General features: G+C 43.4%; 1 protein-coding gene across 7 annotated transcripts in view; it reads left to right on the top strand.

Moving 5' to 3' along the window:
• The window catches only part of TEAD1 (TEA domain family member 1 (SV40 transcriptional enhancer factor)), a 165,428-nt gene that overhangs the window by 132,644 nt on the left and 15,690 nt on the right, over nt 1-17,094 (top strand). For all 7 annotated transcript variants that reach the window (XM_014952565.1, XM_014952570.1, XM_014952569.1 and 4 more), the window contains 2 exons: nt 725-849; nt 13,069-13,242. In XM_014952565.1, the coding sequence (XP_014808051.1) occupies nt 725-849; nt 13,069-13,242 (299 nt within the window). The remainder of the gene's footprint in view (nt 1-724; nt 850-13,068; nt 13,243-17,094) is intronic.

Genomic DNA, 17,094 nt, shown 5'->3' with positions numbered 1-17,094 from the left:
AGCATTTATTCTTTCTCTTGAGGTGAATTAGAGATGGTGGTTAACATCCCTTCTCTCTCTAGATCATGTCATTCCCTCTTTATTATCAATTTAAAACCTTCTTTTTCTTTTTAGGGTGTGATTCAGCTCTCTACAGTAATTATTTATTATTATCTGTAATATAATGCTGCCTAAAAGCTCCAAAAGAAGTCAAAGACCCAATGTGCAAATACATAGTAAGAGACAGTTCCTGCCTTGGAAACCTTATACTCTAAATAGGAGAGGAGAATTGAGAGTGGCAGAAGAAACAGGCAAAAAGAGAGGTGATTTACTTGTAACATGTGGCACATTAGGAGCCAGAAATGGAGGCCAGTCCTCTTGAGTCCCAAGGCAGTAATATCTCCTGTGAGTCTTGCTGCCACTTTCTGAGGAAGGGTCAGCTATAAGTTTACTTGAAATCTCTATAAATCTCTATAATCTAGTATATAATTTAAACAAAAATTCTACAGTGAGTTACAGCCCCAAGGAAACAAAGAAGTAGATCTTTTATTTGCAGCATTAATAACCTCTTTTTCTACTTATTTTTCCGTTTTCTGTGTTTATCCAATTTTAACTCATTCTGAATTTTTTTATTTGCTAAAATTAATATAAACATCCAACGGCTACATACATAATTCCCGATTATATTTAATTCAGAAAATATAAACTGAGGAATTATCAGCTTCATGAAGTTCCTTTATTTCAGGATTTGAGCCCACGTCGGCTCCAGCTCCCTCAGTCCCTGCGTGGCAGGGCCGATCGATTGGTACGACCAAGCTCAGGCTGGTGGAGTTCTCGGCTTTCCTGGAACAGCAGAGGGATCCCGAATCAGTAAGTGTTGCCCTTGTATCTGCTCATCTTCAGCTCTTCTCTGGTGCTCCTCACCCTCTGAGGGTGCTTTCCAGGGTTAAGCCTGTGGATGGAATACACCTGGTGTTACTGCATTCACTACTACTCAGTGTAATATTCCTTTCACTGTAGTACTGTATTTTGCTTTCTTGCCCTCTTTGAGAGGCCTCTCTGAAAGCAGGCGTGATTCGCTGTGGCACCTATCTCACTGTTGACCTAGTTTAGTAGTTGTACAAATTGCACTGTGTTTTTGGCAATAATTCAGTACTTAAACTTTTAAGTTAAGGCCTAATCTAATTCCTAACAGAAACAAAATTGAGGACTTGCATAAAAACTGTGCATATTATTTTAAATATCTGACATTTGGGGTAGCTTCTGAGTATCAGGATTGTCTCTTTTGCTTCCAGCCTCCCAAGCATGTGCCATTTAACTGTATCATTTTATTTTTATAATTGAGGTTACCCATCTAAATGTCCACTCATTCAGTCTTCCTTGATCTTTCATTGTGTCTTTGGGTCCAATCCAAGGTTTGGATTTTTTTTTTTTTATTTCATTTTTTAGGTAGGTTTTGGTTTTGTTTTGATTTTTAGTCTGCGTACTGTACCTGCAAGTGTAGTTTATGAAGTTGGCTCTAATGTTTCATTTATTCCAGTTAGCCTTGAAACTTGATATTAATCATCATATATTTACCATGAACATTTGTGAGCAGCCTAGCACTGTTTCTACTGCATCGCAAATAAATCAAAAGAGCTTCTTTCAGATCGAGCCTGAGAATTTTTACTGAGATAATTTTTGAAAAGCAAATACTGTCATGAATGGGTGATATAGATGGGCCATTCTTGTTCAGATTCCTGGTAAAATACAGTAGCTTGGAGCAGAGAGAAGCTATCACTTGGTCTTTGTAATTCAGCAGTGGAAACCATAGCATTTATGGGCTTTGGTCAGGGGTGTTATCCAGGGAGTGTTTACTCTGCATAATGGAGATTGGAGGCATAGCTCAGAAACCTTACAACAGAGGAATGCTCCTGGTAGAGAAACATCCCAGTGAAAATATACCATATCTCAGCTATTCATGCACTAAATATATGGCAGTGTGTTGGTTTGCTAAATGTCATGTTTTGCCAGGTTGAATTAACTTGAGGGAGAAAATGTTTGGTAGCAGGTACAGTTATCTCAGTTATCTCAGCACTTACCTGACAGGTCTCTCTGCTTTCCTGGCCCTGATTCCCATGCTGTCCAGGCAGTCCTGGCTAAAGCTTCATCTTAGTGTCCTCCAGGCTAATCCCCAGCTGGAATGCCTTCTCCATTCCCAGCCCCAAGTACATCCAGAGGGTGGTTTGGATTTCTGACACAGAAACACACCATCTAGTTTTCTCATCGGGCAGCCTTATCGATACGCAGCTTTCAGAATCCTTGTCTTGCTCAGCCCATGTAGTGTGTCCTGCTGATTTATGGGCTCTACCATATCCAGATTGCTGCACACCAGGATGTTATGTGTGTGCCTCAAGGTTATCGGGAAAACAGGATGTGGCCATGTAATGCTCAGTGTTACTGTGCTGTATGTGAATGAAATGGCATGTCAGTGTATTTTGATTTACTGTTTTGCTAGTATACCACCTAATAATCCTTTTCCCATAGGTTTCTTTAATGCAAAACTATTTGCAAAACCCTCTGGCTTATATGGTGTAGAGCCTCTGTGTATCTGCGTGGCTTTACATAAAAGAGGGTGAACAAGAATTCAGCAGCTAAGGAACTTTTATGTCTTTCTCTCTAAGAAAAATCTCCCCCAAATCAAGTGTGCTCTTAACAGATAACATGTGGTTGCCCATCACACCGCTGGTGTCTGCGACATGAAACCAGCTGAGTGACATGAATATATTTGCAACATGATGGACAGAGTGAAAATGAGGAGAAGATGCTCTGGCAGGGGAAGGAGCCGGGGGTCCCGCTACGCTGTGGGGCAGAGCTCAGAGCCAGTTGTGGTCACGCACAGCGTGTGGGTCAGTGGCAGGGGGACGTGTTGGGGCTCTCGTTTTTCAGGCAGGTGCAGGCTCTGGGGAATGCAACACATCCACTTGCGTTGCAGAGAAAGAGTGGGGGCCTGAATAGAAACATGGTTACCCAGGATGGATGGACCTGTAAATACTATAAAGCCTTTTTTGGAGTAAACTAGTAGTATTTGGAATTCTGGAGGGTGCAGCGAGGCCCACTGGAGCTTGTCCCAGCTTGTGAGCATGCGGCTGAGAAACCTACCTTTAAATGCAGAGCATTTATGCAGGAGGTTTACTAAGAGAAGAAAGAGCATCGAACTACCCAGACTTGTTTTTAAAAAAACAGTTACCCATGTGCTGTAAAATTGCAGAAATGAGACACAAAGAAAAGTCAATTCCCAGTCGTGCAGGAATCCCAGTTCAGGTCATTCTTTACCCCCACGCTGCATGGGCAGTGGGGCAGTGCCCTGCGAGGGCTGCGTGGGGACAGCCTGGACCGGCCAGATGGAGCCAAGGGATGAGCCCCTGTGGGCAGCATGTCACCACTGGTGCCCAGGAAAGGGGAGCGAGGAGAAAGGGAAGTGGTGTTTAGATCAAATTAAGTGAATTTGATTAGCTAGGTCTTAAACAAAGGCATTGGAAAAAAAACAAAGGCAGAGTGACCAGCTCCCAGGGCAAACATAGAAGGGCACTTTTGCTGAAGAGGCACTGGGCAGAGGCAGTGGTGCACACCTGCCTCCTGCCAGCCTTCCCTGTCCCCAGTGCACCGAAAGTTGTCCTTGGGAGATGAAGCCAACCCCCAGCTTCATTTAGTGCTGTTGAAGAGTATAGGAAGTCTGCCCGTGGTTTTGTACATCTTTCTTTGTGTTGGTGCAACATTTTATTGCAGAGACGGTTTGCACAGCATAGGAAGGATGGAGTTTTATTACTTTTTAAATAACAAAATAAGCAAGCCAGGCAAGATGTGTGTTTTGCACAATGTGCATATGAAGTCGTGTAGACATGTGCTGTGGTTGCAGCATGTCCCATATGCCTTTGTGCCTTTGCTGACCTCAGAAATAAATATATGTATATGCTGCTACATGAAAGCCATGTAAGAGTTCTCTTTTATCTTCCAAAAAAAGATAGGTATATATTCATTACGCTTCTGACCTTTTACAGAAAATGACAAAGTATTATTTTGATCAAATGGGTTTTCAGCATTTTATTTAAAAAAAAAAGATGACCCTTCCTTCCTCCCAACCCAAAGCCAGGCCACAAAACCCCATAGTAGTGGGGGGAAATAGACCAGTTCCACCTTAAAATGTAACCTGGAAGTTTATTGAAAAAGGCTTATTTGACATGGCACCTGGGGCCAAGACTCGATGATCCTGGGAGGCCCCTTGCAGTCTATATTCCTGTACAGCAATTAGAAATTGAGGTCTGTCTGCCCATGGTGGCTCCCAGCGACTTCAATGGGGCTGTGCGTGGACACAAAGGTCTACCCACAGGGAATTCATTGTAGGAGTGGGGCCTTAAACATTTCTGGGGTTCTTCCAATGGCAATTGGTGTTTGAAAGTACAAAAGCCGCTCAATGCCAGGCAGTTATGTTAATTTAGAGTGGGCATTCTGGTGGGTCGGAAATGTGCTCCTTAGAGCCCTGTCACTTGTGGAGGGCTGTTGACTTTTTTCCCTTGCCTAGCTACAAAATTGTTCCATTTACAAAAGAAAAAATTATAGAAAGGAAACAATAAGCAGCCCTCCCTGTAACTCTGCATGGCAGAAGATAGTCTGGGAGACATAAGATGGCACAGTTGCAGAATCTTGGAATACTGACTCTGCAGTTAAGGATAGGTAAAATTACTCCTCCTTTTACATGAAAATCAATTCATTTTACAAATGTCAAGCTGTATTTTCCTTTTGTAGCATTTTGTGCTTAAGTGCAATTCCTAAATGTTGCATAGAAACTGCCTTTGCAGGCCCAAGCGTCAGCATTTTAGTTACCTTTAATTCTTGCCTATCCTATATAACTGTTTTCTCAACAGATAAACAAGTTTATGTACCCATCTGTTGCTTTCAAGACAGGTTTTCCTTAATGGGGGCTTTTGATTTTTACTGTAGTGGTTCTTTGAAAGTTCAGGACAAATGCTTAAACCAAGTAATCCCACGTTCCCTAACAAATATAAACGGAACATGCAAGCTGATTAGAAGGGATCTAAGTAATTGACTGTTACAGAAGTAGCTATAAAATTCAAAGACTATAACAGTGAAATGATAATGATTCCAGTTATTTTATTTATATGAGTGTATATGTATATATACACACTTTTTTTTTTTTGAGGTTGCTTTCCAAACAGGAAATAAATCCTGCCACCAGCCAACAAAAAAAGCCCTTTCTTCTCTTCCTCTTTGAGGCTTCTCACTGTGGCTGCCACATTTATTTTGACTGCAAGCACTTCAGACAGCTTTACATCTAAAATATCTATGTAGGGCTATAAAGAACGTGGCTGATGGGCATTTTCAGTATTAATCCACCTATCCAAACTGTCAGATTGTGTTAGGTCCAAATTTCAAAATGTATTTTAAAAAGTGGTGAAGAAATAAAATATTCTTTATGTTTTAATTCAGGTTTTATTGTTGTTGTAAAAAGGCTTTGTAAGCCATGGGAGAATTGTGCCTGAGAACCAGAAAGTGAAAGCAATTGCTTAAGGGCCATAAAACCAGCCTGCCATCATTAGCCAAATGCAGTAAAATTCACCAAAGTTAATCAAACCACCGAAATGATGAAAAATAAATGAGATCTTTTCAAAAGAAGCCCTCCATCTTTGAACAAATCCATTGTTATAAGCATTGTTTATCCTTTCTGTGTTCCCTGTAAATAGTATAAAAGCAGTTCAGCATTTCAGTCAAAAGGAAGTCCTTGGTTTAGAATCTTTGTGATGTGAAAGGACAAGGAAGCAAACCCACATTTGGATGAATGTCTTGAAGTGGCAGACTCAGGATTTGAAGTATTTTTAATCTAAATTTAGAGTAAGTTTAACAAAATGCAGGGGTCATTTATTTTGCAGTGCAGGAGAGGGACTGGGAAGCAAATGTCATACTCTGTAAATGGTTCCTATTCAGGTGTCCACAGTTAGAAGTGCCAAGAAACCACTTTGAGGGGGTCCAGTATTGAAACAGGCTCCAATCTTGAAACTGCAGCATCACAGCAGACCTCCCAGCTGGTGGTGTTCCTGGGGGACCACATGGAGATGTGGTGGGCAGCCTGGGCCAGCTCCCCCAGCCCAGTTGTAGGGTGAGGACATGGACTCTTCAAGGGATTATCATGGAGTGAAAACATGGTGGAGTGGGTAGAGAGACCGAGCACAGTTTATTCCTCAAAGTTGGCCACGTTGGGCGCTGAGGATAGGTGCAGAAACCACCAGGGCCTGACTGTGCTTGCTCACTGCTGCCATCACACACGCTTTCTCTCTTTTCTCAAAACCCACCACTGGTGCTGGAAATTTCCCAGCAAAATTAAAAGTGCTGCTTTTGCATAAGTGAAGAGGAGCGCCGGTGCCAGCAGCTGTGGCAGCTCCTCTGCAGGGCCCTGCCCGTCTCCCAGCCTGCTCCCGGGCTCCGGGAGCTGAAAGTAGCCAGGGTAGGGGTAGCTACCCCAAATTACACAGGGCACCGACTCTGAGCAGGGAGATGTGAAGCCAGGGAGGAGGGAAGCAGCGAGTGAGGGAAGTTGCGGGGTAGCTGGAGCAGAGCCCAGCCACACAGCTTCTGCAATGAGCCCAGGAGAGCTCTAAAATCAGGGGGGTCATCACAGTGGGGGGCCCTCTGCCTCCCATAGCCTTGCACAGCACTGGGCTGTCCCCGCAGGAGGAGGAGGAGGGGGATGCACGGGTTGGGCTGGCATTGGCAGCACAGTGAGCTATGGCTGTGTGTCTCCCCAGGGCTGCCTGTGTGCTGAACCCCCAGCATCCACCCTCACACTCGCCCAAGGGGCGTCGTGCCTGGCTGTGCTTCTGCCCCACATTTTCCCATCTCGTTACACTGCAGTTTCCCCCACCCCTACACCCACCCCAAAATTGCTTAGCTGGGCTGCGAAGTCAGGCTCTCAGAAGTTGGGAAATATCCTCGTGCGTCTGCTCTACAATGCAGCAGTTAATTACATGCTCACATGTTTATTTGTTCCTGCTTCATTCAGTGTAGATGTAGATGGCCCTTCTTTGATAAGCAACTATTCAGTAGTTTGTTTTCTTCTGTTGTTGAAATACGTGGCCGCGTGCCCTGCTCGCTGTGCACTGTCTAACCTCTCCTCCAAACAGAATTAATAATTCCCCCCATTTGCATTGCACAGATGTATTAGTGCAGTCATTTTTTAGATGAAGGAGCATTATTACTCACATTTGACAAACCAAGAAGTTCAGGTGCAAAAGAATGAATGGGCCACTGATTTTGAGGGTCCACTTTGATTTGTCATGAGCCTGATTTTGCAGAATACTTAGCATTATTGAGAGCTTCCTATATTCAGGCATAATTTTCCCATCTGAGTACTCAGCACTTCTGGAATTGGGATGCAGGGTCTAAAAGCAGACAGGCCAGAAATGAAGGATGCATCTTCAGTGTGGCAGGAAAGCTGATGAAAATGTTGTGTGAGCACCTTGCCCAGCCAGCAAGTCCCAGTTTCACACTGGGACTGCTGTGGCAATAGCTGGGAAATGTTAACGCATCAGGGCTGAGGACTGCCTTCGCTCATCACCTCCTTCCCTATTTCTGCAACAAGTAGCCAAAGATGTCCTTTTATTTCACATTCCTGATTCAGTCCTGATTCGGATCCAGGCAGGAGTCTGAAGGGGGAAGGTCCTTGAAATACTAGGTTGACCGTGCAGTTTATTGTAGCATAAAAGCACTGAAAGTTCGATTAACATTTCACATGAAAGCGTTAAAAACCTTAATAACAGGAGTTGGTACAGACTCCAGTTATAGCATTAAAATGTTGTAAATATAATTCCCAGTCTGCCTCAGCGGAGGACAACAGCAACAGGAATGAAATATTCAGTTACTAGTGTTTTGGTAGAAATAAGAAAAATTGTTGGCAGACGAAGTGATTTTCTTACATCAGCAGGAAATTAAACAGCATCAGATTTACAAGATACAGTGAGACAGCACAGCTGAGGCTGGGTAGGGTGCAGGTTAGAGCTGCGTGTAGACTGCTGATATACTAGTGACTGTTTTTTAATCAATCCACCCACCTGGATCCTTTTTCCTCCAAAAGCGCAGTGGCTGCCCAGGCAGTGGTACATTTTTAAAAGATGGGTTGGACCGGTCAGTGAAGGTACAGAGGGAATCACTGTGTGGTGCCAGTTTTCTCTCTCTCATTTCAACCAAAGCTCAGGCTGTCCTGCCTGCCTTCCACTCAACTGTCCCTCTGAGCTGTGGTGGTAGTTCTTGTGTCTCTAGTACAGAATATACTCAGTCCAAAGAAAGCCAAGAGGAAGAGAGAGGACCTGCAGCAGAGCCTTTTTAATGTATTTCTCCTTTGTGTGGTGGAGTTTGGGCACACAAGACTACGAGCTGTTCAAGTTGGCAGCCTCTCCCCATAGTATTTTCTCATAGGGATTCACTGCTGCAAATAATGGTGCAGATGGCCTCACTCTCGTGGTTGTTATGTTTGAAATTTTGCAGGAAGCTACAGGTCTCCTGAAGCAGCCCAGCGAGCAAGGTGCTGTTATTGGGCTGTACAAGGCAGACGAGGCAGCGTGGTGCTGCCTCCTCCCCGTCCTGCTCAACCATCCCGTGGCTGTGCAAAGTTCAGCAAGCCATGGGCTCACTGTCCTGCTGCAGATCCAGGGGTGTTTTTAGGGGAGCTTACACCACCCACACCAACGCAGGGGTGACTCCCAGGTGTGTGAGTGCCATTCATGGGGAGTTAAATCACCCCTGGGTGCAGCGGGAGGGTGCAGTGTCCTTGCAGTCAGAGCGTCGTGCCCATTAACAAGGTCATCCTTGCAGAAAGAGCTGCTGAGGGCCCTCTCTTGGGCCACCTGCCTTCCACCTTGCTCCACATCTATGTCATCCACCCAGCAGGGTGTGGGTGCTGCTCGGTCTGGTTATGTGGGGCTGCACAGCTCCTGCGGACAGGAGCAGGGAGAGAGCGGGTACCCCAGCAGCTCTGCATGCCCAGCTCACCTGCACCAGGAACGTGAAAGGGTTGGCTTCACCCCTATCTGCATCTTGGCCACTGCTATTTAATAAAAAACTTAGTCCTGTACAGGCTTGTCGAGGTTTGGCGTTAGCTCCACAGGTGTGGGGAAGCACAGGGATGAGGCAGAGAAAGCTGTAGCAATTTGCAAATCTGTGTTTCGTGGACCAGAAAGGCTGTTGCCTTAGAATTTAAGCACAAAATTGGTGCGGAGCTGTTACAAATATATACGCTGGCTGATAAAACAAATGTAGGTGATTTGTCTTTGTTCTGCACCAGCTTAAATGCTTGCATCCCCTGCCATTGGCAATTTGTCTTGGTTCTCTTAAATTCCTAAGTGGATTATAATTTTTCTCGTGGTATTATTTGACAACAGTCATATTTCATGGCTTTACTACATTCTTTGGATAGTTAGAATTTTTTTAAGGAAAGGAGCTCAGTAAGAGGTAGCCATCTCCAGGGCATGTTGTGTAATGCAGATGCTGAAGACATAGCTGAAAACGTTCTTTGTATTTTTATGTAGTTTATGTAGTTTTTTCCTCAGAAAATACAGGATTTGACCTATGATGGTTTGCAGCATCTAAAGCACGTTAATACCTCAATGCCGGATGCAAATCCTTTAAATTCTGTAGCATGAGTAAATTCCTCAGCACCTAACGTACTTCAGTGACTCTGGAATACTCAGTTTAAAAGAACAGTGACTTCTCAATATAATGAGGATGTTTTTAAGCTTTTCAGACACTAATGGGCTCAAAAAAATAGGCATAAAACTTACCTTCTTTGCTTTTATCTATGCACGTATTCCTGTCATGGAGTATGATTATATAAAAATGATAGGGATCGTTTCAGTAGCCATTTACCCTGCTCCTAATATTATATTATCGTTTGTTAGTTCATAGAAATATGCCATGTCTAATTAGGTTAGTAATGATCGTACTTAGCATAGGAATTGCAGCAACATAAGGAGAAAATAATCACACATTGCAATATCAAAATAAACATTTCTGTCCTAAGAATGTTGTCAGGTGATGTCATACCATCTGTCCTACTGTACTTGCTCAGAAATTTTGCTGCAGCAGCATCTGGTACTTTGGCGAGCTCCACAGACAACTGTGGCAGCTTTACAGCTGCCTTTAACTTTACTTTAATATTTAAACAGCATTAAGACTTTGTGCTCCATGCTCCTATAAATGTGTTTGCTTCTACTGAAGTTTGGATACTGAGCAATTTGTATGTTTTCCTGGTTTGCAGTATAAGGTACAGTTTGTGAATTGTCTTGGGAATTTGCAGTTGCCAAACTGTAAAATACAGCTCTCCCTTCCTCCTTCAGTCCACAGTCACCTTTGGACCTGGGAGAGGGACACCCTTTTGGGGAGGACACTTTCCAGGGTGCAGGAGAACCTGAGCCTTTGCTTCTATTCCTATAAAAATATGGTTATTTTTACAATCTGGAAAAATACCAGCAGAGAAGACTGAGAGGAAACAATCCCAAAATAAATAATAACCTGGTCACTACTGGTGGGGATGGTTTTTCAAGCCCTTACTCTGAACAAGGAAGAGCAAAGAGATGCTTTGGGGTATCTCATATCCCCAGGGAGAGTACAACTGCTGGGCACACCTGGGCAGGCTACAGGGGTGCTGGGGGATGGGATAAGAAAAGCACACCTGGGCAGGCTACAGGGGTGCTGGGATAAGAGAGGTCAGAAGTGCTCGCCTCAACTGGGGAATTCTCATCATTCTCCTTGAAAAATGGAGACGTTTGCCTAATGGCAGATAGGCTTCCATCGATCGCCCTGTTTGGTGACCCAGCCCATGGCCTGTCCTCCTTTGCTTTACCCCTGGTAACTTAGGAAGCAACAGGAGCAGGTTTCTTGACTTCCTTTCTTGTGTTCGTGGCAGTTCCCAGGTATATGGGGCACTGATACATTTTACTGAGATCAAAGTTTTTCAGTCGGCAGAAAGATAAGTATGGCTTTTAGTTATAGTATTGCAGGCTAAGTATGTGACAACGGTGTCAAAAAACCAAAAGTTGGAGACGTGGTGCTTTCTTATATTATTTTGCTTTTCTGTTTTGTTTTGTTTTGTTTTGTCATGTTAAAAATGTCTCCTTAGTCCACTTTTGCCACTACTGCATGAGGTAGCGTGTTAAATCTGCCCATGGGCACTGCTATGGTGGTCACTTACGGTTGCCAACCAGTGCAATGTCCTGTATCATGTGTGAACCATCAGCGTGCAAGCTAGACCAGCCTTGGGTGAGGGTTAGCTGGCACGTGTTCACAGGCACACTCACTCCTGCATTCAGCTCCCCACCCTCCATTTATTTCTCTGCCATGCCTGTTTTCCTCTTCAAGGTAGAAACAGCTCTCTTTGGATCAACTCTGCCCTTTTTGCGCTCCACATGCACTAAGTAAAGGCTGGGCGAGTTTTCCACTTGTTCAGAGGAGAAGCTGGGAAGGCATTATTTTGAAAGAGGGCCGCAAGGAAAATCCATGGAACCGGTGCTCTCAGACTTGGATTTGCTTGTGCAAACATCTTAATAAAGTGTTACCCTTTCCTTTTTCCTTCCACCAAATTAAAAAAGAAATATAACAGTGTAAAAAGCACGGAACGCGTCTCATTTTTAGCCCCGTACACAGATGAGTGTTCTGTGATTCTAAATTCAGATTTCACTGTGCAAGACAATTTTTAAATAGATTTCCATTTAATTTCCTAAGTGCAGAAATCTAGCCAGTCCATTTCCTTTTCCCCAGAGTTTTGGACATCTGCTAGGGAAGACTCTGCTTACAGCAAAGGAAGGCTCTGAGTGGATGTCCAATTAATTTAGATTTGTCATTTCAATTTGTTCATTCGGCAGGTATATTGTAAACAAAATAGCTTAAATGAGGTCTGCTTTGGGGTTTTAAATATTTTATTTGTGCTTAGCTTTTGGGAATTGTCCCTTATGTACAGCATCTGTTCAATATTTCTAGTTTTCTAGTGTTCATTGACTGCATATCAGCTTTCCTTTAATTGAGTTAGCAAAATGTTTTGTGTTCTGCATGGTTAAAAACCCCAATGTTTAATCCTGCCACTCTCAAGCTCCTTCACTCTACTCACACAACGTTGAGCAGCTGATTGACTAGCAGAGGGTCTTCAGGGTTCGTCCTTCCACTTTCATTTGAGGTGCTGGAAGGTGCTCTCATCTTGGAGAAATGGCAGCCCCTAAAAGACCATTTTGGACTCAGCATTTTGGACTATGTACTTCACTGGGCCAAGGATTTCCTCCAGGCAGGAAAGGCATTGTGGAGGTGATTCCCGTGATTATTATGAGGTGCAAAGTTAAGAAATAGGAAATTGAAGCTGAATGTGTTTTGGCTGAGATGGCCATCTATAGAGCTGGCTCCCAAGGGAAGTGGTAAAAGTTTGGCTCCTTAATATTACATGGGTCAAAATACTGGAGGACACACAATTAGTACTACTTGTATTGTAACAGCAACACAGAGTGTTATTGTTATTGTCATTCTGGAGTTAAAAGGAAATCCCTTCCATCTCTTTTAGTTAAAGGGCATTAGCATGCGCTATGGAGAGAGGTTTGGGGTTTTTTAACACACACAGGAGGTGTGTATGTGTGGCTTTGTGGTACTAGCAGAAATTTAGACTTTGAGGACATGTGACATTAAAAGGCACGGATTAAAGAGGCAGAAATAGGCTTTCCTTGTGAGCATATTCATCTTATTATGCTCTGCGAAGGACTCTTTATCATCGTGCTGCCACTGGGTCTTTCAGTGTAAATTACTCCCTTGAAGATGGCCATGTTTTGTGGTTTGCAGTCGGGACACAGGTTTTTTGATGTTGACCCCTGTTCACAAGGGGCTACAACACAATCACTAAGTTGTTCATGGAAATCATACTGCAGAAAATCATAGTCCCAGGAGTAATGTGCGAGTCATTTAATCCATCAAAGCGCGCTACCCTCTGCAGGAGCTCACGCAGACCCCTGTCTTAATAAACCTCTGTTCTTTTTGTACAGCACTGATTTTCCTGTTTCTTTCTTGCAGTACAATAAACACCTCTTCGTACACATTGGACACGCCAACCATTCTTACAGCGACCCGTTGCTTGAATCAGTGGACATTCGTCAGATTTACGACAAATTTCCTGAAAAGAAGGGCGGTCTAAAGGAACTGTTCGGGAAGGGGCCCCAAAATGCTTTCTTCCTCGTAAAATTCTGGGTGAGTAAGACATGATGTGAAGAACCTCTTGTGTCGATAAGGCCTGTGTTTAGTGTTTTGCACCCTTCAGTTGCTTGTGGAAATTTCTTCTGTCATCATTGAAAAGTGCAAAGCTGTATGTCCTTCAGGTAGGACGCTGGCCCAGGGCCCCTATTGTTGAGAGCACCTCAAGAGTCAAGAAGTCTGTGTTGCAAATGACATGCAAAGGCAGATGAGTGCCTCAACTGTGCTTGTCACAGCTGCTGGGTAGGAGCAAACAGGTAACCAGAGCCCTCGTTTGGAAATGGGGAACTGCCATCTAGTGGCTCAGGAAAAAACGGGGAAGCACAGAAATGGAGACTGCTTTTTAGCGTTTCCAATGCTGAACTCTTGCCAAATGCAAATAGTACAAGAATCAATCCACACTTATGCAGATAGGACCAAGCAGGATTTGAACTGAGTATGCAACAGGGTGACTGTGAGCCTGGGACGGTTCCAGGGTTTTTCTTAAACATTTTTTGATTGCTAGAGCACATCTGCTTTCCCTTTGCCTTTTTGTTAGTCAGCCATGGGACTCTGCTCCAAAAGTTTTATCTATTCATATCTCTTGTGAGTAAGAATGAAAAATGAATTTGAATAGAAGGTTGAGATGTTGTATATTGATGTAGCTGTGATAAATTTCATTGATGCATCAGATTTTTCTTATTGCATTTACAAAATCTCATGTTCATCGAAAAAGATCATCAAATCTCTAGGCTGGACCTTAAGCTTATACTAATGCTTTTTCTACTCATTAATTTGTTGGCGTATTTTTTGTGGTATACTCCTTTTCATAGCAACAGTTATAAACATTTGAAATTTGTCTTTTAAAACATCTGTGATAGGGGCATATTCAGGGTCTAATTACAGGGTGGACAGGTTGATGGTGAAACCAGAAAAGGTTGATCTGGGATCACTGCTTATGATCAGATTTCCCAGTGTTTATTGTTTTCGGTTAAAGTTTATCTGTGTGACCTGAAATACTCTCCACCTTGTACATACTCCAGACTTCATATCTTGCCAAAAGTTTCTGTGGCACCAGATTTGGAACTGGAAACTGGGAATGAGGGAGACTCTCTTTTCGCAAATGTGGGTGTAGGAGGAGTAAACCACTGAGCAGGATCTGTGCTGGACTGCAGAAGAAATCGGTTGAGAAATTCATGGGGCTTAAAACGTGGTGTGGGAGCTGTAGACCAAACATTTGAGGGCTGGCTGAACAAAGAGGCCAGGAACAGGAGGAAGCAGAGAACTGGGAGCTGAAACACAGCAGGCACCAGGAAAGCCAGGTGAGAATGTAGTGTCAAAAAGAAGGAGGCAGTGGCGTAAGGAGGCTGCAGGGAAACACAGGGATGAAGGGGCAGAGCAGAGACAGGTATGTGAGAGGTGGGAACGGGACAAGTGTAAGGGCAGAACAAATCTGGTACAGAGGAACAGGGCCTGAAGGTTAAGGGTCTGTGACCACTAAGTACATCTTGCAAAATCTGGGTGTGAACTGAGGACTGTCATCTCACCAATCCACTTTGCATAATAAATACTTGCAAAACCTGTTGGCAAAATGAATGTCACTTGCCTGTTCTCAGTTCCCACAGAGACCGACAAGCTTCAGACTTTATATTAGACATGGAAGCAGCAGGGATTTGTGATACAGTCATTGATGTGTTGTATATTCTGCTTTTTTTCCATGTGGAAACTGATTTTCAGGCACGCTGAATGCTCAAAGATGTATCTAAAGCTGGTATAGATCCTCTTTGGATCATTAAGGTCTATATTGTACTCATGACTTCAACAATTCAAGTGCCAGCCTTCTCTGCTGGATCTCCTATGGGCAATGCACACTTTTAACACTCTGGCCTCAGTTCCCCATCTGTAATATAGGGCATGACACCATCCCTGCACCTTAGGTGGTCATTGAGAAATCAAACTCATGGCTGTTTATAAAAAATCAAGATAATGCCGTGAAGAAAACCTTTATAAAATGAATAATTTTGCGCTCAGAACAGGTTTTGAGTAGTGTTCAGGAAAGGTGGACTTGGGCCGCACTGAATAATGAAGACAAAGAAATATTGTGTAGATGCTCAGAGGGCAAGTGTGGAGTTGTGTAGCTAAAGACTGTGTCATGATGCAGTTCAGCAGTCAGGATGTGCAGGCAACTTCAATCCAACATTTCTTAACCTCACTGTGCCTTCCAACATAATGGCCTTTTAATACAATTTTGTGTTTTATTAACTTAGAGATTAAAAACATACAGTGCTAACATCCTTCTGAGTTATACATTTAAAATGTGATGAGAATGCCTTCCTGAGCCATGACCTCAAAAGAGGCCAGTGGGTTTTCTCTGCATTGAGTGAGTGCAGCAGAGGGAAGGCGCCAGGGGCAGTGTTTGGGTGTAGCAAGAGTCACAATGGATGCCCTTCCAGTCATAAACTTCACACCAGTGCCCCTCAGCCAGCAGTATGTATAGGAAAAACAGAAGACGGCTGTGTAATTAGTCATGAGAATTAGATCCTAAACTGTCAACTTGCTGTCCTTTATTTATTTCACCACAATAGGGCATTTCTTCAGAAAACAGGACATTGTTCCCATTTTTATGGGGAGTGTTGAGAATCTGTTCTAAATAGTCATCTATTAGCAGTGTAAAACTGGCAAAGGTTGCTGACAATCTTTTGGACCCTACTAGTAACTTCAAGTTTATTAGTATGAAAATAGATTACATTTTGTATTCTTGTCCTTTTCTTTTAAATTAAGTATCCGTGTCTGAATCAGTATCCACTCTCTTCTTACCATCTGCTACCTCCTCCTACTCCAAAAGTTCAGCTTCTCCCAGGTTATATTCATGTTGTGTGGTTATTGCTTACTTACAATATTCTCTCACCCCTTATTTAACCATTTCCCCATCCCACCCTGTCTGTTGTCTTCTCCAGTATCATTTAGCCATCAATAGTTTGCTCAGTGCTGTAAGCTACTGAGTGCACCCTGCATCAGTGTCCAGTGACAGTCCACTTTTTGGTGGAATTTGATTGTAATGTGAGTAAAAGAGGAATATGGATTTGTGTTAGGCAAGTAAATACAGGTGAGAAAGCACTGCAAGGAGAATCAACAAAAGGAAAACGGGAACTATGAGTGAAAGGAGTGGAGGGAAACCAGAGAAGGAAAGAAGGCGGGTGTTGTGGCATGTGGAAGCATGAAAGCGAAGGTGAAGATTTGATGCCAGAAGGGATGGTGAGCCTGTAAATGGATTTAAAGAGAAGTCAGCATGTCGCTGGAGGCAGCAAAAAGGGTATTTTGTTTAGACATTAAACCCAGTGTGGAAAGGAAAGATGGGAAACGGGAAGACAAGCACTTACATTGAGGATGACTAAGGCAGAAAGTGGCTTAGCTCTGGTAGCCAGAAAGAGTATACTCCTCTTGCTCTTTCCCATTTACTTCTACTTGAGGCTTCTGAACAGCATGGTTTTCCCTGTGACAAAGATAATATGGTTTGATTACAAAAAAGTGGGAGGGAAAGGTCTGAGATCTTGCAAGAAGACATTTGGCAATTGTGGAGTTGACTTCACAAAGCATCGCAGGTATGGAGTAGAAAACAAAGCGCTGCTTTGCTTTGCAGAAGGTTATTGGTTCATGCAGATTGTATCTCCTGTGAAATACAGCCTGATGCTGGGAATGGCTAAGCTTCTGCCTCAGTCCTGGTGACACATCTGGACATCACACTTTTGGGCCTCTTTCTACCTCACAATGCAGGAGGTATAAAAGGACGAGAATTCTCCTTTTACACCACCTCAACCAACCAACCTTACAGCCCTGCAAAGCAATTTCCATGTCCTTGCCTTGCACCTT

Source organism: Calidris pugnax, unplaced genomic scaffold, assembly GCF_001431845.1.
Source record: "Calidris pugnax isolate Ruff unplaced genomic scaffold, ASM143184v1 scaffold248, whole genome shotgun sequence".
In the NCBI taxonomy this organism is placed as follows: Eukaryota; Metazoa; Chordata; class Aves; order Charadriiformes; family Scolopacidae; genus Calidris; species Calidris pugnax.
The sequence above is the reverse complement of the archived record's forward strand: the minus strand, read 5'-3'. Positions and strand labels throughout refer to the sequence as shown.